Genomic DNA, 26,844 nt, shown 5'->3' on the forward strand with positions numbered 1-26,844 from the left:
TAGAAGCTCCAGTAAGCGGAGGACTAGAGAGAAGGATGTATGTCCTGCCCTCTCCTCCTTGCCTGCACACAGAACTGCTGAAACGCCCCCTTGCCCCAGCTCCTACTGTCTGTCTCTAGGACTGCTGGGTCCCTTTCCAGATGAGGCTCCCCAGAAGCCTGGTTCCTATCACCCTCCTGCTGGGGCTGGAGCTGGCCCTATGCAGGGGCCAGGCGGCCTCACAGTACTGTGGGCCGCAGGGCCAGGCAGAGAAGCTGCATTTTACCCGGCTAGGCAAAGGCCGCTGGCTGGATCCTCAGACCCAGCCACCTGGGTCCCTGGATCCCCTCTACAGGATGGTGCGGGGCTTCCTGGACATGGTGCAGCTCAATCCCTTCCCAGAAGGTGAGGAGTGGGGTTTGGGGGAAAGGGCGAAGTCGCCTGACTGTCACAGAGCCTTGTCACTCCGTCTAGCCATGGCGCTACTCATTTTCTACCTGGGGTCTATCTTAACTCCCTGACAATGTGGTGATTGTGCCAGCCTAGGACAAGAGGGACCCAGTCTTCTCCGGCCCTGGCGCCAGCAGGGAGAGAGCTCCCAATAGCTCCCTCTTCCAGGATTGGCTACATTCCTAGGAGAACTAGGACAGCAGCCTTGGTGGCAGAGGGGAGTGTCAGGAGATGTATGGGAAAGCCTTCAAAGTGGAGGGCATAGGTTGGGGGGAAGAAGCTGGGGGGAGAGCAGGCGCCAGTTTTGGGGGTAGTCGGAGGCAGAGTGGAAAGTTTCAGGGTTGTGGTCTCAAGGATAGGCTGTCCTCTCCATCTCTGCTCTTTCTCTTTGGGTGGAGGGAAGGAAACGTTAGACTGGTCTCTGGACCCCTTGCACTGGAGATCTGCATCTCTCTCACCTTTGCAATCTAGTAGGCATGGTGCCCCTAGATGGCAGAGCCTCTGAGAATCTGGAATTGTGGGTCCCTGACCACTCATGAATACCTTCTGCCTCAGTACCCAGATTGGGGAGACCTGGGTGGGGTTGGGGAGCAAGGTTTTGTGAAGAGAAGGGTGTGGGTAACTTGGAGTGTTCTTTCCTGAGTTCTACCTCCCCCACTCCCTCATCAAGCACAGCTCCCTGTAGCAGGTCTGGGCAGGACCTTATGGGGCAAGGTGTCCTTTCCATGGCATATAGGGTGTGTATGGGGGGAGGAGTTCCCTGCACCCTCCCTCCTAAATTGCCAAAGCTCATGTTCATTCAGATATGAAACAGCTCCGTATGACTCCCGATTGGCTACTGGCAATCAGGGTAGGGCTTGGGAAGGCAAGGTAGAAAGATGATGTGATGGTGATGGTGATGACCTCTCTCCCTTTTCTGTAGGGTTGATTCGAGTGGCTCTGAATGAACCCTCTTCTGTTCGAACCTCAGATGTAAGCATCAAGAGGCCAGGATACTTTTGGTGGGGATGGTATATGAATCTCAAGAGTTGGAAGGGACAGAGTCGGGGGTGGTATGGTAATAGAACTTTATAGAATCACAGGATGCTGGAACTGACTACTATTTGTAAAGCATTTTGCAAACCTTAAAGTACTTATAAATATGGCTATTATTATCATTGTTAGTTAGTCTAATACCTTCACTTCACAGACAAGGAAGGTGAGACCTAGAGACTGGAAGTGATTTGCCCAGCGTTGTTACCTAGCTAGTTAGTGGCATACATTGTGGTTGCTCAGTCATTCAATCTTTGTTATGGATCATAGCACACCAACCCTTCTTGGCAAAGAACCTGGAGTAGTTTACCATTTCCTTTTCCAGCAAATTAAGGCAAACAGAAGTTAAGTGACTTGCCCAGGGCCACACAGCTATTAGGCTTCTTAGGCTCAATTTGAATTTAGGTCTTTCTGAATTCCAGGTCCAGCCCTCTATCCTGTGAACCACTTAGCTGACTCAGTAGTGTACACAGAGGAGGCTAGAATCCAGATCTTCTCATTGCTTATCTTACCCACAATGTCTTGAGCTCAGTTCACATTTAGCTCAATCTCCCATTACCTTCTATATCTTCCATGAGAATCCAAGGAGGGGTAATTAGAAGTGGATTAAGGAAGATGCTATCTTAATCTGTTAATTATTCTTGCACTTACGTTTTCATCTAGAACTTGAGTTCCCAACTTTGTTCAGTGTTGGACATCCATAAACTGAGCAAAGGGTGGGGCTATAATACGGGAGTGTGTGGAAATGGGACAGAAGCCTGGGTGGGAGGCCTAGTCTGTGAATCCTTTCTAAGTGTTAGTAAGTTATTTGTAGGGGGCAGATGAAGAAGAGGACAATGGGGCCAGAGGCCCTGGCTAACAGCTTCCTCCCTGCCCACTGCAGGTGGTCCGCTATGAGGCTGGCTACGTGGTGTGCGCAGTGATTGCTGTCCTCTTCCTTCTTATTGTACCCACTGTTGGCCTTTGCTTCTGCTGTTGCCGGTTTCGCAGGCGCTGTGGGGGCCGGATCAAGGTTGAGCACAAGTCTATGGCCTGTGAGAGGGGAAGCCTCATGAGTTTCCTGCTGCTCATCACTCTTCTCCTCCTGTAATCAAGGACCCTGCGTTAGGGGACCCTGGGAGGGAGGGATGGTAGGGTGGGCACAGAGGGAGGCAAATTGGTATGGCAGGGAATTATGAGATCTAGGAGGTCCTAATGCACTTCCCCTTTTTGGGGGGGGAAGTAGAGGATCTCTTGCTCCCCTAATCCAGGAGGGCCTTGGGGGGGCCTCTCTTTGCCCACTGTGGATACTGACCAAAGCTCTCTCCCTCTTCTGCAATAGGACTGGTGTAGTCTGTGCTTTCATTACTAACCAAAGGACACATGATGAGGTAGGCCCTGGTGTCCGGGCTGTACCTGGGGTGCTGAACTCCCTACAAGGTCTGGTCTCTGATATCCCCCAGGTAAGCACTAATCCTTTTCAGCCATAGCAGCAGGTGGTCAGGGAAGCAACCAGATGTCGTAGGTGGTCAGGGTGGCAGCTGACTGCTGCTTAGGAGCTGCTTGGTGCCTGTGGGTAGATCCAGTGGCTAGAAATTGCCTGGAGAAAGGCAATGCTCCTCGGGCTTTCTAGGCAGACCTGCTGGGAGGAAGTAAAGGTACCAGCCTGGACTTGGGATTCCCTTTCCTCCACAGGAGCTGCAGGCAGTGGCTGATCAGTTCTCTATCCCCCAGAATCAAGTCTTGGAAGAACTGGATGGTGAGGGCTTGAGGGTCCCAGAACTCCTTGGAACCTGCAGGCATGGGCTTCTTAGGAGGCCAGCACCTCCTCAGAGGCTGAGGTCATAAAGTCCAGTCATTCTCTGGGAGGAAGGCTTCCTTTGCTCTTTCAGTACCCATATACAGCTTTTGGGAAACCCCCACAAAGATCTGGGTTTAGATCTGGGCTTGGAGCCTCCTGGCACTGAGCAAGGGTCTGCTACATGCAGAGCCCTGGGCTGCAGCTGGCAGGAGATATCCAGCCCCTGTCCTTTGGGAGCCTTGAGGGATGCCCTTCTAACCTCTACAGGGTTGGCTTGGTCTCTGGACCTGCTGAGTCTGTCCTCCCCTCTTCTCCCCACTCCTTCCCTGGCCTTCATTGTTCAAAGATCTGTCTGCCCCATAAAATTATTCATTGTCTCCTGCCCCCAGGTGTTGGTGTAAACCTTGGCAGCACTATCCATACCCAGCTCAGGGGAACAGTGTATCCTATGCTGGCCTCCCTGCAAAGACTGGGTCAAGGTAAGAGGGGCCCAGAATCCATGGAGTGCATGGCATATGAGTATGAATGTGTGTGAATGTACTGGGGTGTGTGCATGGGTGTGGAACTGGTGTGTGTAATCTGGATGGGTGTGGATAATATGGGTGTGTTGGTGTATATAAGAAATTTGTGAAGGAAAAAGCAAGTGGAGTGAGGGTGAGAAAGGCAGAAAGGGTTTTGTTCATGAGGCAGTTAGGTTGCATAGGTACTGGAGTCAGCAAGTCTTGAATTCTTATCTGGATTCAGACATTTGCTAAAAATAGCTGTGTGAACCTGAGCAAGTCACTTAACCTCTTAGCCTCAGTTTTCTCATCTGTGAAATGGGGATCATAATAGTACCTACCTCCCAGGGTTATTGTGAGTTCAAATATTATACATAAGTTGTGCTGCAGGCTTAGAAAGTGTTATGTAAATGTTAGCTCTTTGTCAATGATGACGATGACAATGAAGATGATGATGATGACGATGTTGATATTAGCTGGGCTCTGAATTCAACCCCTTGGCTTAATCTGCCTCATCCCTCTCAGACTTGCAGGTTTCTTTGGACCACCTTCAGCTACTCAACTCCAGCACAGTCTATCTACAGGATCAGCAAGAGCCTCTGAGTTCCTCTTTGCAGGACCATAGGCACAAGCTTCTCTCCCTGCTCCAGGATGCTCAGTGCCAGGGCTGTGCCAGTGCCCTGAGTCACAGCCAGCTTCTGGAGCTGGGGGCCAATTTCAGCCAGGTGAGTGCCTGAGGGCCAGTTGGCATCATAGTGGTGTGGCTTGGACCTCGTAGTGGCAGATGGGGCAGGGGGTGGGGAGAGTTGATGAATTGAGAAAAGTAGGAGTAGATCAAAGGGAGCTCAAGACTGAGGACTCTTATGATTGAGGTGGGACATTGAGTGGAGCCAGAAGAGGACTGAGGAGGTAGAGACTGCTTAACTCTGCTGTCTGCCTCCTAGTGTCCCCATAGCCCTGTAACATAAAGAAAAGACACTTCAGAGACAGCAAGGTGGTACTCACTATTAAAGCCTTAGTGTCAGGAAAACTTACCTGAGTTTAAATTTGGCCTCAGACATTTACTGTGTGATCCTGCACGAGTCACTTGACCTTTTCCTGCTTCATTTCCTCAGCTGTAAAATAGACATACTAGTGGTACCTACCTCCCAGAGGTGTATCAAATGAGATAACATTGAACACATAGTAGGGGCTTAATCCTTGTTCCCTTTCTTCCCTAAAGGAATTCTAGATGGGAGTTGGGTGCAGGAAAATTGGTGCATGTGTGCTTCTAAAAGGAGTGAATATTTTGTCCTTCTTCCCTGTCCTCTCTTTCCTGCTACTCTTCAATATTCTGGACGTTTTTTCCTTCCTCTAATTTCTCTCTCTTCTCCCACACAATCCCCAACTCACGTGTCTTCCAGGTTGGGTTTAATGACTCAAGTCAGCCAAACTCCAACCCTCCATCTACCTTTCCTTATTTCTAAAACAGTTCAGTCATAGTAGATAGAATGGTAGACTTGGAGTCAGAAAGACTTGAGTTCGAATCCTGCCTCAGACACTCATTATGTACACTTGGAAAAGTCACTTGACTAAACTCAGCCTCAGCTTGCTCATTTGTAAGACTGATATTATAATAGCACTTTCTTCATGGCATTGTGTTGGGGTGATCAAATGAGATAATTATATTTAAAGTGATTTATAACCCTTAAAGTGCTAGATGTAAGGTTAGGGATGGGACCCATGATTTCATTGATATAAGTAACTCCTAGATGGAGAAATTCTTTTTATCAATGGCAGACTATACCTTTTCTCTATCATATAGTTCCATAGAAACATGAGCTGTTAATTATTCTTCTTTTCTGGGCAGTCTCTTCCTGCTGCTGTCTGCCATGCTGGGCTCTAAAATCTTTAAATGAGAAGATTTGGAGCTAAAAGAGATCATAGAAGTCCAAACCCCTCGTTTTTAGAGATGAGAAAAAGAAAAAGTGACTTACCCAAGGTCACACCAAGCAATAAATAGCAGAGGGAGACCAGAACTTAGTTTTTCTAAACCCAAATCTAATGTTCTTTCATGACTTCTCATTGACTCATAGGTTAGACTCAAGCCAGTACATCTCAGTTTTTTTTGATCTCAGGATCCCTATTGAAAATTATTGAGGATCTCTCCTAATAACTTATATTTATTTGGATTATATCTATCAATATTTACCACATTTGAAATTAAAATATTTTAGTGTTATAATGAAGATAGTTTTAACCCTGTGGACTCCCTGTGAGAGTCCTGGGGACCCCCAGGGTTCTTCAGACCACACTTTGAGAACTGCTGGATTAAGTAATATATCTGAAGATTTAGGTATAGGGTTTTAAATAAACATCTTCTGATTCTCAATCATACTTCTTCCCATTAGGTCAAGGTCATGTAGGGAAGGTGTTTGGACCTTGGGATTATAGGTTCTAGGTTGGCAGGCTTTCCAAATCCAATGTCCCAACCAGGACTGAGTTGGTTTGGGGAGGGAGGTGGATTTATCTCTATGGATTTTTGAATCTGATTTCAGGTACCTTCTGTGAAAAGCGTCCTCCAGAAGTTGAAAGGTGTCCCAGAGGCCAATTTTTCTAACATGGTTCAGAAGGTGTGTATCCTGGAGGTTGAGAAGTGGGGTTATACTTGAGGAAAATGGCATTCCTGTGTTTTTTCTTGGTTCTGGGTCTGCCTAGTCAGCAGTTCACTGGCTAGCAAGTTATCTCATCTTCTCACTTCTGCGGAGAAGTCCCCAGGCAGAGACAAGACCTTCTACAAAATGCTTTAAGATCCTCAGATCCAGCTAAGAGCCCCTCTTAGAACTGGGAATAGGGACAGTTCTCTCTGATCTAGGGGGTGTAACCTCCTCTTCTGCTCCTCTCCAGGATAACAGCACATTCAATACCCTCCCAGTTCTAACAGCTTTGGAGACAGCAGACATAGTTCAAGGTGAGTTGTCCTCTGCCAGCAGGAGTCCCAGGAAGGCTCCTACTCCCAGCTTCCTACTGCAAGCATGGATTTCTGTGAGTCATGGTGACCAGCTGGCAATGGACCCATAGGTCTCACGGATCTCCTGTGAAGAGTTTCTTTTGAGGAGAGGATTGGCAAGGGGTAGAATAATACTGTATGATGGTAGAAAGAATCCTGGCCTTGGGTTTTGTTCCAAGCTTCTTCATCCTACTAGCTGTGTGACCTGGAACAAGCATGACTTTTCTGAATCTTGGTTTTCTCATCCAGAAAATGGGGTTAAAACCTATCCTGCTTCCCTTGAAGGGATTTTATCAGGTTCAAGTGAGACAATGCATATGAAAGTTCCTGGTAAACTATAAGACATTATATTCATGTAAGGTGGGAGGTAGGGGCATTCCCTTCACAACTTCAGAGTAATATCAGGAGTAGTAGGAAGAGAAAACATCTACAGAGGCCCTAGGGTTAAAGAAAATAGAAATGTGAGTCCATGATTGTGATTCCTCTGGCAGAGTTGAAGGAGAAGGTGGCCCAGATCCCAGAGGAAGTGAAGACCCTGTCTAAAGGCTTCCCAGGCTCTGAGGCTGCTGACCGCTGGAGGCGAGCTCTTGTAGAGGCAGAGAACAGTAGCAGGCCTTACTTACATATGATACAGAGATATGAGAGATACAGGTATTGGGTGAGTTGGGGGAGGGCAGATCCAGGAAGTAGAGAGACAATATAGGTGCAACACCCCCCCCCCCCCCCCACTCCCTGACCTACCTACTCAAGGCTTGGATTTCTGAGTGTCTGCTTCCAACATCCTGTATTTAGCTACCTTCAACCTCCAGTACTTAGTCATCTCCCCGACTTAGCCTTGATCCCTAGTATTTCAGCCCTCAAGCTCAGTGAGTTCCATGCTCTATTTATTTTTTCCTTAGCCCTTGAAACAAAGGGTATCAGTTTCCCCCCATCAGTAGGATGAGGCAGTTGGAGTGGTCAATGACTTCTAAGGTTGTTCTGAACCCTAAAATCCTATGTTCTTATGGTCCCAAGTGTTTCCAGATTAGTAACCAAAGGCTTAGGATCAATTCTGTTCATGTACTTAAATATTCATGTACTTTTCATGTACATCCAACCTTATAGTTAGTGTCTTTTTCCTCTTCCTCTGGCACTGTACCCTTGGCGCTGTTCTTATATTTTTGACCCTACAAGGATGGTGAAAGAGTGAGAAAAAGTTCCTTTTCTTCCTGACCTCTTAGACCTTGACTCTCCCTATCCCTTTCCTCACTCCTCCACCGTGGTAGGTGGATTGCAGGTTATGTGCTGTCCTCGGTGATCCTATTGGTGGTGATCTGTAACCTGCTGGGCCTCAGCCTGGGCCTCTGGGGGATATCTGCCCGAGAAGACTCCAGTCACATAGAAGCCAAGGGAGAGGCAGGGGCCCAGTTTCTCATGGCGTAAGGATGAAGTGGGGCAGGAGGCAGGAGAGGGGCGAGATAGGACAACAAATGGAGATGGGCTATAAGGGCTGGAGTGAAGGATGCTGGCCCCAACTGGCCCCTGCTGTTCCTCCTGTGTCCCAGGGAGTGGCTTCTCTACTCCACAAGTTCACTTGTGTGAAGTAGGGGGCCACTTGGCCTCAGCGAAGGTCCTGTGGTGTGTTTGGTGACCATCTAGGTCTGGCAGCTCATACAAAGACATCCAGGTCTGTGCATTCTCTGTGGCCTTATTTATTTATTTGTTCCCATCTGGCCCATGGAGCTGACCAGATGGTAGGAAAGGGGCCAGCAGTCCCAGGGGTGGCTCTGTCCTCTGCTCTGTCCTTCCCTCTCCCCCCCACCATTAGTGAAAGCTGCCCCCTTTCCCACTCCTTTAGACCCTCCATTCTCTCCTCCCCTCTTCCTTAGCAACTGCTCAGCATTGTCCTTTCTCCCCCACAAAACAAAGAAACACTGCCTTGTAGATGGTCACTGACCCCTGTCTTAGCTTGGCCTGAGGTGGATCCAATTAGCTTTGCTGAGAGGTTACCCATGGTCAGCACAAGGCTAGCTGAGGATCCCAGGTAGTCCTGAGTAGTTCCTAACTCCATGCTTGCCTGAGGAGGGTAGGAAGAGAGACATTTGGGTCAGGGAAAGGGGGCGGACAAGCCAGGACCAACCTCCTTTGCACTAATCCTCTTGATTCCCTACCCTGTCTTTTCCACAGGGGTGTAGGCTTAAGCTTCCTTTTCTCTGGACCTTTCATCCTTCTCATCTTTGCCACCTTCCTCTTGGGGGGCAACATCCAGACACTGGTGTGCCGAAGCTGGGAGAGCCAGGAGCTGTACCAGGTGAGGCCTGGTCCAGGGCCTGTGGGCTGGCCCTTGTCTCACTGGATTAATGGAGACATAGGCTACCTAAGCTTCTGGCCCAGGGGTTGGGCTTAAGGGAAACAAGGTGGGAGACCAATAGAAACACAGAATGAAAGAGAATGAAAAACAAACACAGAAACACTAAGGATAGGGAAAGACAAAGAAATATCAGCAGCAGGTGAGAGTGAGAGAGACCTGGGCAGAAATCCTAGAAGTCCCTGGGTGAATTCGTCATATTACTGCTGAAAACGAAGATAAGAAGTGGTTTCATTAGACCCATAAGCTAATACTCCATCCTTGAAACTGACAGAAACCAGGAGGCCTGACACCCAGTTTGTCCCTAGTTTATAAGCCCAGGAATTGGTGGGAATTTCTCTCTCTATAGCTAAGACCACTTTTCTGTATCCTGGGAAACTGCCTGTTGGAGAAGTCTCTTGATTTGGGTTCAGGTCATGACTAGGGGCATTGCTGTGTATTATCCAATCACCAGTCCAAGAGAGGCCAAGACCCTGGGAGGATAGGGAGCTGTCTTAATCATTGCTCTAGACTTCTTTTCCTCACTCCATGTGTAGTTTGCTGATACCCCAGGAAACCTGCCCCCATCCATGAACCTGTCCCACCTCCTGGGCCTCAAGAAGGATGTCAGCATCCCCTCTGCCTATCAGTGAGTGTCTCCATCAGCATCTTGACCTTCTCAGGGCTGAGGAGGAGGAGATATAACAAATAGGGTGAGAGGTCAATGGGAAGGTTGGCCCCACCCTGACTCGTTGCTGCCGTCCTAGGCAGTGCAAGGAGGGTGCTCCTCTCTGGAAGGTCCTGCAGCTTAATGACTCCTATGACCCAGAAAAGCACCTGAACATCAATAAGGTAAGAAACTTGAAAAGAGTCACAAGTTGGTCACTTCTAAAAACTGGCTCCTCTGTCCTGGAGTCTTGCACTTCTTCTGGCTTCTGGCTCTTAAGTCATGCAGTCAGTAGCCAGGACAGAGGGAAGAGGGGTTAGTAAGAGGGCCCCATTCACAGAGGACTCTCTGAGTTCAGCCCATGCCTCTGAGATAACATCTGAACCATAGGTTCTCAGCCCCCTGACTGCAATGCAGCTAGGGTGAAGACTGGACAGCCAGAGATTGGCTGTGGTTAGGGGAATGGGAGGGGGACGGAAGGGGCACGAGAATAAGAAAGGCAAGAGTTGTAGTAGAATAAGTCCTAGGGTATGAATCAGGCTAACCCAGCTCTTGCCAATTACTGCCTGTGGGACCTTGGTCAATTCTCCCTCTCTGAACCCAATTTTCCTCATTTATAAAATGAGAGGATTGGAGTAGATGATTTCTAAAGATTAAAGGAAATAATATATGTAAAGCCCTTTGTACATTCTAAAGCACTGTATAAACGCTCGCTATTATTGTATTGAAAGTCCTTTCATGCATTCATATCATATGACTCCAGTGATGTGGCTGGGGACCAGATGCAGAAGGGAGAGCACTGAGGGTCACTGTGCTTTCTTCCTATGAGTTTCCTTCTGTGTTTAGGGGGAAAATCTCCTAAAAGAACAGGAGGGTACAAAGCCAGTCAAGGCCCAAGAAAGACACCTGAGAGTCCTTGTAGATGACTAATCTGGGACTCAGAAGTCCTGAATTCTTTCCTCTGCCCTGCTCTAGCTGTGTAATATTAGGCAAATTATTTAACCTCTCTGGGCCTCTCTTCCCCATATGTTAACTAAGAGATTTAGGTTAGTTCCTCCCTGCTATTAGGTTGAATAGATAGAACCCTGGGTCTGGAGTCAGGAAGACCTGAGTTCAAATCCAGCTTCAGACACTTTTACTAGCTGAGTGACCCTGGGAGAGTCATTTAACCTGTCTTTGCCTTAATGCAACGGAGAAGGAAATGACAAACCAAACCAGGCCAAGAAAACGCCACGGACAGCTTTGGCATAAGAGTGACTGAACAAGGCTCTGCTTTCCCATCTGTTAACTGAGACACTTAGGTTAGCTCCTCTCAGTTCTTAGATTATATGATTCTATAAAAATCAATTAATATGTGAAATGCTTTGTGGGCCATAAAGTAATAAATAAAAGTTATTATTATGACTACTAATAAAAAATACTTATTCACCTGGGATATGAATACTTTGTTACCTTCTCTGAGGTTTGGTTTCCCCATCTGTAACATGGGGACAAGAACACCTGTGGTATCTCACCTCACAGGGTTATAATGGGAGGTAAGATATGTAACGAAGTTTGTAAACCTCCAAATGCTATGTAACAGACAATTCTTCCTCTTGTTATCAGACAACAAAATGCTTAACATCATCAGGAAGGCTGGTGAGAACCAAACCTTATATTCAGTCCTGGTCTGACTGTGCCTGGATTACTGCACATGGTTCTGGGCCCTGGACCTTGACAGAGACATAGGTGATCCAGAGAAGGGCCAGACAGGGATCAGCAAAAGGAGGTTTAAGAGAGGGGCTGCTGTCTGAAGACAGGATGGAAAGACCAGGCCTTTTCAGTCCGGAAAAAGGAAGGCTGAGAAGAGATATGATCAGAATGTCAATCTGGATGATTGTGTACAACTCTGGCCACAATATTTTAAGAGAGACATGGATAAGCATCTAGAGGAGAGTCACCAAGGTGGGAAAGGGGTCATGAAACTATTTCACATGAGGAACAGATGAAGGAACTGGAGAGGCTTAGCCTAGAGGAAACAAGACCTGAAGAGGATGGGATCAATGCATTCAAATATTAGAAGGGTTGGTATTTATAAGAGGAGTGAAACTTACTCTGTGGCGGTCCCAGAGAGCAAAATTAGAACCAATGGATTTGACTTATGAAGAGGCAGATTTCTGTACAAAACAAGAAATAACTTTCTTTTCTTCCCCCCCCCCACTTAATAGTATTTTATTTTTTCCAATTACACATAAAGATAGATTTTTATAAGATTTAGAGTTTCCAATTTTTCTTCCTCCCTAAGACAGCAAGTAATCTGATGCAGGTTATATATGTACCATCATGTTAAATATGTTTCCACATTAGTTGTGTTGTGAAAAAAGAAGCAGAACAAAAGGGAAAAACCATGAGAAAGAAAAAGACAACAAAAGAAATGAAAATAGTATGCTTCAATCTGTATTCAGTCTCCATAGTTCTTTCTCTGGATGTGGGTAGCATTTTCTATCATGAGTCTTTTGGAATTGTCTTTGATCATTGTATAGCTAAGAGGAGCTAAGTTGATCATAGTTCATCATCATATAATGTTGCTGTTACTGTGTACAATGTTCTCCTGGTTCTCCTCACTTCAGTCAGCATCAGTTCAAGCAAGTCTTTCCAGGGTTTTCTGAAATCTGCCTGCTCATCATTTCAATATGTATGTATGTGTATATATATGTATATATGTAATATATGTTGCAATGACTGACTTTTTTAGACTCAGTTCTTTTCATCAATGCAATGATTTAAAACAATTAAAAAAGACTAATGATGCTCATCATTTCTTACAGCATAATAGTATTTCATTACATTCATATACCACAACTTGTTCAGCCATTCCTGAACTGATGAACATCCCTTCAATTTCCAATTCTTTGCCACCAGAAAAAGAGTTGCTATAAATATTTTTGTCCATGTGGGTCCTTTTCCCTTTTTTATAATTTTTGGGATACAGACCTAGTAGTGGTATTGTTGGATCATAGGGTGTGCACGGTCTTTGGGTACAGTTCCAAATTGCTCTCCAGAATGGTTGGATCAGCATTAGTGTTCCAGTTTTCCCACATCATCTTCAACATTTGTCATTTTCCTTTTCTGTCACATTAGCCAATCTAATCAGTGTGAAGTGGTACCTCAGAATAGTTCTGATTTACATAAGAAATAGCTTTTTGATGTCCCACAATGGCTGCCTCTTGTGACTTGCTAATTTTTTTTTTCTCCAAACTTTCTTAAGGTCATACAATTTATAAGTCATAGGATTACAGAGCTGGAAGGAAACTTGGAGATCAATCAGTCTGATCCTTCTTACAGATGAGATAATTGAGGCTCAGATATCCTATCACTTGCTCAGGGCCACACAGGTAGTGAGTGACCGAGCTATGATTTGAGCCCAGGTTCTCTGACTCCTAATCCATTGCTTTTACAATTATGCCACACTGGGAGGAAACTGAGGCCCAGAGAAATTCAATGACTTCTTGTCTAAGGTCACACAGTAATGAATGATAGTGACAGGTCTTTTGACTTCAAGTTTGGTATTCATTCTGTTAGAATTGGGAGATGCCTGGAAAATCATCTGGTCTAGCCCCCTAGTTATATTGAAGAGGAAACTGAATCTCACAGAGGAAGAGACTGACCCAAAGTAAACAACTTTCCAACAGCTAGTCAGGAACCTGAGAAAGAAGGTTGTTTTTTTTCGTCCAAAGAGAAGGAAAAATCAATCATTCCCTAAACACTTAGTAAACACATGTTATATGCCAGGCACTATATTAAGCAATGGGCTACAAAAATAGAAATGAAATCATTCCTGACTTTAGGGAGCTTACATTTCAATGGAAAAATGATAAGTTTACATATAAGTATATGCACAATAAATGAAAAAGTAGTTTGGATGTAAATGATGACTGGGAGGAGCAGGAGAATGACCTTGGGCTCTGCCATGTAGGAGGTTACCTTCGAGCTGAGCTTTGATGGAAACTAGGGAGATTCTCAGAGGCAGAGACAAGGAGTAGAGGGGGAGGGAGGGTTTCAGGCCTTCAGGGAATTCGTGCAGAGACAGAAGGATGGCGTGTTGTGTGTGAAGGACAGCAAGAAGACCAGTTTGGTTGTTCTGTATGACATATGAAGGGATGTAGTCCATAGTGAACTAAGAAAAGGAGTTTGGAGTAGTCTTTAAAAGTCAGGAGTATGGAGGTAGCAATGTGGCACTGTGGATAGAGCACTGGATCTAGAGTCAAGAGGACCTGAGTTCAAATCTAGCCTCAGATACATACTAGCTATGTGACTTTAGGCAAGTCACTTAGCTCTGATTGCCTCATAAATAAATAAAAGTCAGAACTGTATTTAATTCTAGAGGGAAAAAGAGAGATGACCCCACTATAGACAGAGCATACGGTCCAAGGGGATCAGACATTTGGGCAAACTGGGGGTGATGGAAAAGGTCAAGGGGACACTTCTTTCCTTGGTTGCCTATGGGCTGGTCTTGGCTCAACATACCTTTTTCTCTTTATCCTAGTATACCACCTGGCTGCAGGAGCAGATGGATAATTTTAATATCGATATGAAGGATCTGGACCTTCTAAATGAAGCTGCTAAGAGAGATCTGGAGACCTTCAGGAGCAGTGGGATACAGAAGATTGACTACTCTGGCTTCCTCACCCAGGTCAGCCTGCTGCCCTCCCAGCATACTCCTTGGGGCTGCCTCCTCAGCTCCATACTACCTTGGTCTATTCATTCTGATCTTGGACCAACGATCTCTGGTCCTCAGCTTCCTCATCTATAAAATAAAGGGGTTGGACCAGTTGAACTTCTGCAGGCCCTTCTGCCTCTGGAGTCTGTAACCCTATGAGCCTGTGATGTCCTCATCTAGTCTGAGGTGCTTCTGCATAGATTTGTAGAATATAAGAGCTGGAAAGTTCTCGGGCTTCATCTCAGAGAGGAACCATGGTTCAGAGGTACCTGGGATGAGAGAAAGAATTTGGAGTCATGAAAGCTACTCCAGATCCTTACCTTGCCCAGTGTGACCCTGCACAAATTTCTTTACGTCTCACACCCTTCCCCTTCCCCACTCCCATCCCATTTACTCATCTGTAGAGTGGGCTTACTTAAAACTGCAAAATTAAACTTAAAGGGTTATCTAGGGCTTCGTAAACTCCCAAGCACAGCAGACTTGCACAGCTAATTAGCCCCTTTGCCTCATTTTAGAAAGGAGAAAATTGAGACCCAAAGATACTTTTCAGCTACATTCATAAAGACCTTAAAGCTCTTTCACTAAATTCTCTCCTGTTACTGGCTATTGAGATGAATCAAAGAATGTCAGAGCTGAGAGGGACCTTAGAGCCATCTAGTCTAACATCTGAACAAACATCTTCTCTCCACCTTTGAAAAATGGTTAGTTGACCTCTTCTTGAAGACTTGGGAGATTTCTTGAAGTGAGCGAGAGAGGGAGGCAAAACCCATTACTTCCAGCTAGAGGAGGGGTGGGATGGGGAGATAGTGAGGAAGGGGTGACCTATTGCACTTCGGGACAGCTCAAGCTGAACTACATCTACTTCCCTGCAACTAGAGTGTTGGAGATAAAATGACCATAGCAAAAGAGTCCCCTGCCCTTATTCTACTGGGAAAAAACAACACTGATAGAGATAAGTAAGTTAAAAATATATGCTAAGTAATTTGTGGGGGAGAGAGCACTACACACTTGGAGGGTAGTCAGGCTGGCCTCCCTCCTTCCCCTCCCTCTTCCCCTCCCTTCTCTATTCTTCTCCCTTTCCTCCTCCCCTCCTTTCCCTTCCCTCCTCCCCTCTCCCTTTCCTCTTCTCTTCCTCCCATTGGAACTGAGCCTTAAAGAAAGCTAGAGGCAGAGTGAGGAGGGAATGCATTCCAGACATAGGGGACAGACTGTTCAAAGGCACGGCAATGGGAGATGGATTTTGTGGTACAGAGAACAAAGTCTACCCAGTTTGCTTGGAACATAGAGTGTGCTAAAGAAAATAATGTTCAGAAAACCTGAAAAGACAGGCTGGAACCAGATTGTAAAGGTCTTTAAATGCTAGAGGTATTTAATGCATTTTATCTTCAAGACAGTTGGAAGCCAAGGGATCTATTTGAGCTGGGCAGTCACATGGTCAAACTTGTGCTTTAGGAATATCAGTTTGGCAACTATGTGCAGGATGGATGGGAGGGGAGAGGGTGGAGGCAGGGAGCCTGATTAGGAGGCTATGCATAGCCCTGCCTTGGTATAGTGTCTTTGAGAGTGGAGAGAAGGGCACAGATATGAGAGATGCTGAAGAGATAGAATCAATAACCCTTGGCCACTCTGACTTGGATGTGGGGTGAAGGAGAGTGAAGAATCAAGGATGACTCTGAGGTTGTAAATCTGGGTAACTGGAAGGAAGTGGCCTACTTAATAGAAGCAAAGAAATTAAGAAAAAGGCTGGGTTTTTTTTTTCTTTTTTGGAGGGGAGTGTGAAAAAAAATAATTTTGTTTAGGACATATTGAGTTTTAGATGCCTATGGGACATACAGGCATCCCGAGGGAGAGACAGGAGGCAGTATGTACCAGACAGGTCATTCTACTACCCTCTTCTCTACCACTGTTTCCTCTTGGATCCCACTGGAGACAGCCTAGGACCCAGATTCCAAGGGCCCTGGGAATTGTATCTGACTTGTAACCAAAATCTTTTTTATGCATTGTCTTTCCCTGTTAGAGGGGAATCCTCTTCCCTTAGGAGCTGCTTGGGAACTTTTCAATTTGCATCCTTGATTCTTTGAAATAATTGCTTTTTTTTGTTATTCATTCATTCATTCATTCATTCATTCATTCATTCATGGATGCAGGACTGGGCCTCAGGAGAGCAATTCAGGCTAGATATATAGATCTTGGGAGTCATTCCCATAGAGATAAAAGTTGAACCCATGAGAGCTGATGAGATCACTCACTGAGAGAGCCTAAAGACTCAGGATAGAGTTCTGGGAGTACCCATACACTGAGGGGTGGAACTTGGATGATGATCACTCAGTATTAGAGACTCAAGAGGAGTGGCAGAGAGGCAGGAGAACTAGAAGGAAACAGTGTTGTGAAAACCTATAATGGAGAGAATATTCAGGTCAAAAGGTCATCAACGGTGTAGAATCATGAAGAAAGGTCAAAGAGACATCATGATTCTCTTATGTGTGTTTGTCCTTCGTTGCAAAGAAGACCATGCCAATAGAGAAATGATGACATGACTTGCACTTGACTTTGTTTTGAGTGAGGGAGGGCTGTGCAGGTCACCAGCCTCACTTCTCCTCCAGGGCCATCTGGATCCAGTGACCAGGATAACTGGAGATAACCCAGGATGAGGCAGTTGGGGTTAAGTGACTTGCCCAAAATCACACAGCTAGTGAGTGACAAGTGGATAGAACACCAGTGCAAGGAGTCAGGAGGACCTAAGTTCATATCTCACCTCAGATTCTCTCACGACAGACTGAGGAAAAGCCATTAGATTGTGACAATAAGAGGTTCCTGTAAGAGAAGCAGTAGGCTTGGAATCAGGAGGACTTGGCCTTTTTCTTATATTATCCATCGCTAATACTGCTTAAACTTTTTCCACTCACAACCCCTTTTTGGCCAAGAAATTTTTAAGTGACTCTGGGTATGTAGGTATATAAAATAGGTATACAAACATTTACTGATAACAAACCATAAAGAAATTTATTTTAAAACAATTCTTTGTTACACATATAATTTTACCATTTATTAAAAACAATATACTTGAATCTGGGCCAAGGCATTTCTGGCAACATTTGTTGGTTGTGTGGCCTGAGGGCATGCTCAGTGCAAAGTGCCCATGTTGTGTGTTCAGAACCAAGATTGCAGTGAAGCCCTAAAACACAACACTAGCAGAGCTGCCAGAAGCACCTTGGATTCTTTACACGTTTGATTTTGAATTAATTTTTGGTTGTTGGGTGGTTTACTGTTGCCAAACTTTTCACGATCCCCACATTCTTATGTGACCCCATATGGGGTAGCAACCCACAATTTAAAAAGCACTGTTAGTTGTACTAGCTATGTGACCATAGGTAAGTCACAACTCCTCAGGCCCAACAATTCCTATAAGTTAACAGACAAGTTGTAATCTGTATCAGTGGAGGGAATTTTCTTTTTTAAAAAATTTATTTTATTTTTAACTTATGAAATAAAACAAGCATTTCCATAATATAAGTACAATAAAAATGATGGATCACACATGAAACTGCAGATCTACTATGCCCAACTTCCCTTTCAAATATACAGCAAAACTATCATGTAAATTTCTTTTTCCCCCTTTTTTTCCTTCCCTATTTTCATACCAGAATTTTCTTATATTAGAAGTCCAGGCACAGATTTTTTCATTTTTAAAGGAAGAATAAATAAATAGTGATTTATATTTATTTCTGGGGAGGGGAGGAGAGGGGAAAGGAATATATTTAGATGTGGAAGTGATCTTATAAAAACCTCAATGATATCAATAATTTTTTTTTAAGAAAGGGTATTGGTTTCAGTTAAATGCTGTTTGGAAGCTAGATTACAAGGAGCTAAGAAATAAGTGAGAGAAGAGTTAAGTGGAGTGAAGTAGAATGTTGACAGTTTTTTCATAGATAGTAGTTTGACCGTGAAAGGGAGGAAAAACTTTCATGCCACTGTTCCTAGTTCTCCTCTCTGAGACCAAGAGGAAAAAGTCTGATTTGTCTTTTACGGGATAGTCAGCAAATATTGGAAGACAGTTACCCTGTCTCTTCCAGTTTTCTCTTTTTCAAGATATACAACTTCTTAGTCTGTCCCAGAGCATCATGTTAGTCTTACACATTTTGCTGTGCCTCCATCCTGGCTCTCCAAGCTTCTCTCTTGCCTGCCTGACCTACAGCAGCTGAGAAATCGCTAACTGCAGAGATGCCTAAATGTTAGACTGTCCCAGAGAAACTAGATATGGGAGCAGGAGAGAAGGTAGTGTGGGAAGCTCATCCCAGGGTTAAACTGCTGCTTTGTCCCTTCAGGTTCAGAAGCCAATGGTGAAAATGGACGTCTTGAAGCTAGTCAAGGAGCTGGAGAAGTTGGGTCAAGCCCAGGTAAGCCAGGGGGAACAGCGGAGTGGACAGGGCAAGAATTCTCCGACCAGGGAGTCTTGGTTTGGGGTTATAGAGCTTGCTGGGGGAAGGCGAGATAGAAGAAAGAACCCTGTATTTGGGGCAAGAAGACTCGAGTTTTAATCCCAATTCTTGTTTAATCCCATTTCTTACTAGCGTAACCTCGAATAAGTCGCTTATCTCTCTGGCTTCAATTCTTTTATCTATAAGAGGAGAGGTGGTGTGTTAGATGATCTCTAGTGTCCCCAGATCTAAATCCTATCATGTTATGGCACACTGACAACTAGGGACCAAGAGGAAGAAAATAATGCAGGGGTGAGGAACCGATAGCCTGATGGCCACATGTGGCCTTCCAGGTCCTTAAGCATGATCAAATATGGATTCAAGTCAAAAGGCCCCACTTAAGGACCTAGAAGGCCACATGTGCCCTTCAGTTCATAGGTTTTCCACCCCTGAAATAATGTATCTGACTTTTTTTGGGTTGAGGCTTTTCAAAGTACCTTCCTAAGGATACTGAGAGTCTAATCTCAGGTCTACCCAGATAGTTGTGTAATCTTGCCTCAGTTCCTTCATTTGTCAAATGAGGATTCTATTCTTTGGATCAGACAAAAGTGAAAGCACTTTGAAAAAGGGAAAAAAATGTACAATATTGCTATTATTAAGGACAGCTAGGTGGTGTGGTGGGTAGAGTGTTGGACCTGGAATCAGGAAGACTCATCTGAGTTCAGATCTAGCCTCAGACATTTCCCAGGTGTGTGACTTTAGGCAAGTCACTTAACCCTGTTTACCTCCATTCCTCATCGGTAAAATGAGCTGGAGAAGGAAACGGCAAACCACTCCAGGATCTTTGCAGAGAAAACCTCAAATCGGGTCATGAAAAGTCAGACATGATCACAAACATGAATAACAACATTGCTAGTCTTTCTTTCTTGATGTCCTGGGTCCATCCCACCCCTCTCACTTCTGCCCCTGATCTCTTCAGACTGACTCTGCCCTGGGACAGCAGCTGAAGCAGGAGGCCCAGGCCCTACAAACACTTTACCAGGAGAAGATCCTCCCTCAGCAGACCCATGTGGTGAGTTCAGGGACCTGGGGAGATGAGGGAAAGGGGAGGGAGGCAGAAAGCCTGACACTGGGCTCAAATGGCCAGAATCTAAGAACCCTTGGGAACAAACATAGAATCTTTTCTTTTGCTTTTAAGGGCCCTCCGAATCTGATCCTTTCTTATCTGCCCAGCCTCTCCCACTTTAACCTGCTCCTTGAACTCTACAATCCAGTTACATTCGTCTTATTCCATGAGCATCTCTGGACTCTGTGCCTTTGAATAGGCTGTCCTTTCTGTCTGAAATGCCCTTCTTCCTCTCCTTGGACTCCTGCTTCCCTGGCTCCCTCTGCTCCAATCCCACCTTCTGCAGGCAACTTTTCTGAGTCCTTGGTGACATTCCTCTGAGATTACCCTTCATCTACTTTGTATAATATTTTGTTGTTGGCAAATCGCAATCGTCTCCCTATTAGAAAGCAAGCTTCTTGAGGGAAGGGATTGTCTTCATCTTTCTTTGTTGACCCTGTACTTAGCTGACACATAGTATGTGCTTAATCAACGTTTGTCGTCTGACTCTCCACCCTGGCCCTTACTAATGCCTCACCCTCCTTCTCTCCTAAACAGGTGACACTGAATCAAAGCGCCCGTGCCCTGTCATCATCTGCCTCAAATGTCCAGGTGCTGGGTCTGAGGTGGGGAGGTGGAGGCCATGGCTTTGGGTGCCTACTGTCCCCAAGACAGCTGGGGAGTGACTGGGAGGAATGTTGGAAAGGAGCTCCAAGCTCTCAGATGCTAGCGGGCAAAGATGAGAGGGGAACCTGGAGTTACCCACATGCCCTACCTTCCTAGGAATAGACAGTGAGGGATATGCAGGAGATGTCACCTGAGAAGCAGGGTCTCTAGGTCAGCATTTTGAAACCATACCTGCAATGCTCCTTGCCCTCAATTTGTACCCGTCTGCTGTCCCTCAGCTGCTGGTTTCAGAAACTCTGGTCACCTCAAACTCCCTGAAAACTGAGCTGCCCATCCGGGCTCACTGGATCTTGAGGAATGTGAGTGAGAAGGAAAGAGCAGGAGCTGGGACCTGAAGCAGGGAGTGGGGGTGGGGAGAGAGAGAGGAGAAGGGTGAGTTGGGTCTCATCCTGGCATTGGGCATACAACTTCCTGTTATTCTGGAGTCTTGTGTTTGTACTTCAGTCCTGGCTGGGGCGGGGGTGGGGGTGGGGGGGCGCAACTCCTGGGATCTTTGAGAAGATGGGACCTTCCCAGTCTGCTCTCTCAGGTCCTTCTAAGATCCAGGCTTCCTGTCTTCCTCACAGGAAAGTGAGTGCTTCTTGAATCGAGAAATGGCCTACTTCATCCAATACAGGGACTGGGCACGAGAGATGGTGAGTAATAAAGACCCAGGCAGCCCGTGATCACCTCTGAATAATCTCTCCATTCCCATGTCGTCACCCACCAGTCTTCTTTGCCTGTGCTACTATCAGATTATTGTGTGAGTAGAAAATGAATCTGTCAACAAGCATTTTTTAAGTGTTTTACCATGTATCAGGTACTGTGCTAAGCACTGGGGTTACAAAAAAAGGCAAAGAAAGCACAAAAAATCCCACAAAAGTCCTTGCCTTAAAGGGGTTCACATTCTAATGGGAGAGACAACATGCAAAAAGAAAAAGTGTACATATAAGATATATAGTGGAAATGAAAGTCAATCTCAAATGGAGGGCACTATAGCAGTGGGGGAGACTAGGAAGGGGCTCCTGTGGAAGATGGGATTGGAGCATGTTCACAAACCCTTGGTGGAGCCTCACTGTCTGCAGGACCAAGTCCATATTCCTTAGCTTGGCATTCAAGGTCATCTAGTTTGTCCCTAAGGTTTCTGTGCAATCTTATTTCCTACCACTCTCTACACAAACCCTTCACTAAGTCACTGCCCCTAAAGCACACCATGGGCCTCTACATCTCTTTGCCTTCAATCTCTGTGAGAAGCCCCTGGTTTTGGAAACATAACGCTTGTGTTCAAATCTATGCTCCGATATTGCCCATGGGACTTCAGACAAGTCACTTGACATATCGATGTCTCATTTTATATCCAGAGTGAAAGAAAGGTCAGACAAGATGACCTCTAAGGTCCTTCTAGCCTTAAATATTATGATTTTTGTCCCACTTTCTCATTTTATATCTGAGGACAGTGAAGCTCAGAGAAATGGAAAATTGTTTGCCAAAAGTCACATACGTAGAAGATTGCAGAGCCAGAACTAGAAAGGGCGTGAGGATGGTTTTGGGGGGAGGGTGCCCTGATTTCCATCTTAGAGCTCTTTGCCCCAGATCATGCTCTGTCTGGTTGTTGCCTCAGCCAATACTGTCAGCTTCTGGAGCGCAGCAACAGTGTGTTTATCTTTTTTATTGTACATACATAGCACCTGACACAGCAATGGGCAGACGGGAGATGCCCAACAGATATTGTTTGGAGCAGAAAACCAGGCAATGTGCCCACTTGCATATGTTTATACATGAAAGACAATCTGGCATGTCAGAAAGCACATGGAGTCTGGAGAGATCTGGGTTCATATCTTGTCTCTGACACTTACTAGTTGTGTGATGATGGGCAAATGATGTATCTCTCAGACTCAGTTTCTTCATCTGTAAATATCAGTAGGATGGACCCATAAGATTATAATATCAAATTCAATAAAAGATGCTTTGCAAACCTTAAAATGCCATATAAATGTTAACTGTTATTATATGTTATATATCTACGTATGTCTTTATATGGCTAAGCACATAACCATATTTATGTGTGTATACCGATCTATTTGTGTCTATATGAGTGTTTTTGCTCTATGAATCTTCATATCCTTATATGTCCATGTGTATTTATGGTCATTCTCTTGCCCAACAAATATGCAAAGGAGTAGCTACTGTGTGCCAGGAGCTGTCTGTGATACAGGATGAATGGTCTCTGTTCTTGTCCAATAGTTGAGAGAAGATAATTAGGCAATTAACCACAATATTAAGCGGTAGAAGATAAATGCTGTGTGAGTGGGATAGTACTTTAGGAGCTCAGAAATGGGGGTGATCACTTCTGGCTTGGGGGCATAAGGGAAGACTCTGGAAAGAAGTCACATTTGCTATGGACCTTGAAAGATGGATTCAAATTTTTTGTCAGGTGAAGATTTGAGAATATAATTTGAGAATATAATATATTTAAGAATATAATATTTAATAGCAGTAGCATAATTCTTGAGGGCAGGGATGGTTTCATTTTTGTCTTTGTCTTCCCAACCACTACATAATTATTTGTTGAATGAAATTGAATTGGAATGGGGAAGTTATTCCAGACTTCTCTTTCTCTCTCTCTTTCTTTCTCTCTCTCCCCCTCCCTCCTTCTCTCTCTCTTTCTCCCTTCTCTCTCTCTCTCTCTCTTCCTCCCTCTCTCCTTTTTCTCTCTCTTCCTCCCTCCTTCCTCTCTCTCTCTTCCTCCCTCCTTTTCTCTCTCTCTCCCTCCCTCCTCTCTCTCTTCCTCCCTCCCTCCTTCTCTCTCTCTCTCTCTCTCTCTCTCTCTCTGTGTCTTCCCCTTCTCTGTATCCCCCAATGCATTTGCATTTTACTTATATGTGGTGATATGTTATTGTTGTTTGTCAAGAAGGAGTGTACGTGGCAGGAGACAGAGAGACCTCTTAGAGGTGTCAGGATGCACAATCTTTGGACTAGGGACCCAGAACAGGAATGGTCTTGGGAGGACCTAGCCCCAGCCCATGTAATCTATGCCAAGGACCCCTTAGGGTATTCCTAGCACAGAGTGCTTCTGTCTAATCTTAGAGTGGCTTCTGGACATTTCTTAAGGAATCCCCCCCTCCCCTCTCAATGGGACATTTTTCTGTGGAAACCCTAGGGTTTGTTTGTTTGGGTTTTTTTGGTTATTGTTTTTCTCATGGGAGCATTACAAAGGGAGAATAGAGCACTGGGGATCCAGGTCCCCCCACAACATCTCCCTAGTAGCTTTGCCTTCACAGGTCACTGAGCACATCGCCACCTGCCAACCCCTGTCTGAGGCACTGGATAATGGCCGGGTGATCCTGTGCGACCTTATCATTAATCCCTGGGTAAGTGGCCCTCTTCCCCATAAAGTCAAATCGGTGAGTAGAATGTCCATTGTGTGGAAGGCACGTGGGAATGCAAATTAAAAAAGCATAATAAAATAGCTACTACTCTCTAAGAGCTTGTATTCCAGGTCTCCCTCCTCACCTGATATGATACTTGTGCATCCTTGGTCCCCTGTCCCAGAACCCTCCTCCTTCCCCTTCCTTCCAGGAGGGGATGGAACCAAGGCTGTGCCCAGGGTCTGCCATCCAAAGCAACTGCCTTGGGCATAAAACAAGAGAGTGATGAGGGTAATGGGAGCACAGCGTCTATGAGTAGGAAAGGACCTCAGAGGCCACATAGCCTAACCTGTAATGGCTTTTTGGCCTCCACTCCCAAACTTGCCTTCTCCTGTCCCTTCTCCCCCGGGGGTTCCTCATGTCTTTGGAGGTTTTTTTCTGCAGTTTCTGCATGCAGGAAGAGCTCACTTCAGCTCTCGCACCAGTTGGGCAGAATTGTTCATGGTTGGGCCCTGGGGTGAGGTGGACACCTTTCACTTGTCTGAGCCTGTGTATTTCAGAATGCCTTCTGGTTCTGCCTGGCCTGGTGCACCTTCTTGCTCATCCCCAGTATCATCTTTGCGATCAAAACCACCAAGCACTTCCGACCCATCAGGAAACGCTTAAGGTGAGGGGCTAAGAAGGTCCTAGGAGCACAGAGGGTTACTAGGAATCATTTTGTCTGACCACTAACTTCTAGTCATGGAAGTTGGTCATGGCCCTAAGACATCCCAGGAAGAAATACAGTTCTTACTCTTAAAGACCAACACCCTCCTGAACCTCAGGGTCACAGGTTTTCCATAGGTCTGGCCCATTTGGTCTCCTGCTGCATTTACCCCACCCAAGGGCAAGATCTGCCATTCTGAGGGATCTGGGGGAGGAAGTAGGCTCTCTTAGCTTCTTATCCCCAGGCTCCCAGAGGTGAAGGGAGGGGAATGAGACTCCCTAACATCCTTCTCCTGGCCACAGCTCCACCAGCTCTGAGGAGACCCAGCTTTTTCACATCCCCAGAGTCACGTCACTGAAACTGTAGGATCGAGGGTAAGGAGAAGGATTGCTCTGTATCCCAGGGAGAGGAGCCTAGAGGAATGAGGCTGCTGTGCAGTAGGGATCACAGGAAACATGCCTGCCTGGCCCTCAAGTCCCACTGGGGGAGGGGGGAAGGAAGGAAGGGGCTTTGTCTGGGCATCCCTGGAGTCTAGGGGTCTGGTGCTCCAGGGATGCCTGAGCTTGTCTTCCCCAGCCTTGTGCAACCCCCCTCGTAAGATTCTCTATTCAGGTGCTCACCTTCTCCTCCTTCAATCTTTAGCTTTTAATAAAAGACTTGCTTACATTTTTGTGAGTGAAATCAATCCCCACGATCTTGGCTGGCCCAGCTTTATCACCCCTCAGTGTACCATTTTGGACCCCTCAGCTGTCTGGAGCACCATATTAGTTGGGTCTAGAGATTTCCCCAAACTAGACATTTCTGCACCCCTTTTGGTCCCTAGACTTGTGCTTGTTCCCTGCCCTTCATGTTGTTGCCCCTTCATCTTCTTTCAGCAGTACCCTTCCCCCTTTGGCTCCCCCACTCTGACTCTCCTCCCCTACACCAGCCTTGTAACCTACCCCCATTCATCCATTCAAACATCAGTTAAACATCATCTGTGTTGCAAGGTGCTGTGCTAGGCTCTGGTAACACAAAGATAAATGTGGTACAGTCCTTGCCCCTATGGAGTTTAAGGAGGAGACAAGCATGTACATACCCAGAACAGAAGGGTACCAGCAAAATATAGGAGATCACTTCTGGCCAACTGGAGTGGGAAGATGAAGGAAGATTTCATGGAGGAAATGGCGAGAATTGAACCTTGAAGGACAGATAGGGTTTCAACAGCCTCCCATGTCCTTCCCCTCTTTTCCTTCCTCCATGTTTAACCTTCTTGTCTCTCTCCCTTTCTCTGCTCCCACCCTGGCTACTCCCTCTCTTATTTACTTACTCCTGCTTTCTTTTCCATTGATTCCCTGTAGACACACATCTCTCCTAGTCCCAAGGCCCTCTCTCCTTTCCCCTGTATCTTTCATCTGCTCACTTGTCCAGATTTATAGAATCATTCCCTAGATGAGAGACTCTTTCCCTTTCAGACTAAGAGAACATAACCTAGGAGATTCAGGCCTTTCATCATGGAAGGAGTAGGCTGAGCAGAGGACAGTGACATACAGTTTAGCTTCCCCTGCCCAGGCCTCTAGGATGAGGTAGGGCAGCCTTGTCTGGCCCTGATGATTCTATGTTCTCTTTGCAGCTTCTGGGAGGGCCTGGATTTTTGCCCAGACTACCCTCGCCTGCCCACTGCCAGAGGGTGAGGTCCAAGCTGCTGATCTCAGAGGGGAAGAGCCCTGTCATCTTTGACTCCTCTGTCCCCTGCCAAGAAGCTGCCAGTCTTTGGGTTGCCAAGATAAATCTTTCCTACTTCCTCAATTTTGCTATAAGCACTTCCTAGGAAGGGGACCCAGACTTGGGGTGAGGGATGCTTCTATGGACTGGCTTCCTCCAAGGCTGCTCAAGAGTACAAGGGACATGGTGGGTTTGAAATGGGGCTCAAGTCCTTTGGCTCTTTTCTGTTTTTTTTCTCCAGTTGTGTGACCCAGGGCCATTCCCTTCCTTTCCCCCATTTCATTTTTTCCTTCTTCCTCTCCCCTTCCTCTTCTCCCCTTTTCCTTTCTTTCCCCTTCCCCTTCCCTTTCCCCTCCCTATGCCCACCTTGTGTGTGACTCTGTGTGCAGCTGGAATGTAGAGGAGGATGGTAGTGGGTGTACCTCTGAACCATTAAAGTGTTTTCACTTTCTTAA

The 26,844-nt window shown here is 45.8% G+C and overlaps 1 protein-coding gene across 2 annotated transcripts; it reads left to right on the plus strand.

The window, feature by feature from the left end:
- On the plus strand, positions 1-26,844 carry PROM2 (prominin 2). 2 transcript variants are annotated; one of them, XM_072634753.1, is made up of 24 exons: positions 1-384; positions 1,352-1,401; positions 2,345-2,547; positions 2,783-2,903; positions 3,136-3,199; positions 3,631-3,720; positions 4,267-4,466; positions 6,279-6,353; positions 6,628-6,691; positions 7,222-7,381; positions 7,996-8,148; positions 8,897-9,020; positions 9,614-9,705; positions 9,824-9,908; positions 14,249-14,395; positions 18,748-18,819; positions 19,820-19,912; positions 20,504-20,557; positions 20,851-20,931; positions 21,199-21,267; positions 23,893-23,982; positions 24,540-24,646; positions 24,988-25,059; positions 26,298-26,844. In XM_072634753.1, exons 1-23 carry the CDS (start codon positions 141-143, stop codon positions 25,049-25,051), a joined length of 2,502 nt encoding a protein of 833 aa, XP_072490854.1. In that variant the 5' UTR covers positions 1-140; the 3' UTR covers positions 25,052-25,059; positions 26,298-26,844. The 2 variants fall into 2 exon arrangements, with proteins under 2 accessions (XP_072490854.1, XP_072490855.1); XM_072634754.1 differs by lacking the exon at positions 24,988-25,059.

This window comes from Notamacropus eugenii, chromosome 1, assembly GCF_028372415.1.
Source record: "Notamacropus eugenii isolate mMacEug1 chromosome 1, mMacEug1.pri_v2, whole genome shotgun sequence".
NCBI classification, from domain to species: Eukaryota; Metazoa; Chordata; class Mammalia; order Diprotodontia; family Macropodidae; genus Notamacropus; species Notamacropus eugenii.

Coding starts and splice junctions, on each gene's coding strand:
- PROM2 (XM_072634753.1), top strand. CDS start 141: ATGAGGCTCCCCAGAAGCCTGGTTCCTATCACCCTCCTGCTGGGGCTG. Junction 3,721..4,266: donor CCTGCAAAGACTGGGTCAAG/GTAAGAGGGGCC, acceptor CATCCCTCTCAG/ACTTGCAGGTTTCTTTGGAC. Junction 21,268..23,892: donor GGGACTGGGCACGAGAGATG/GTGAGTAATAAA, acceptor TTGCCTTCACAG/GTCACTGAGCACATCGCCAC.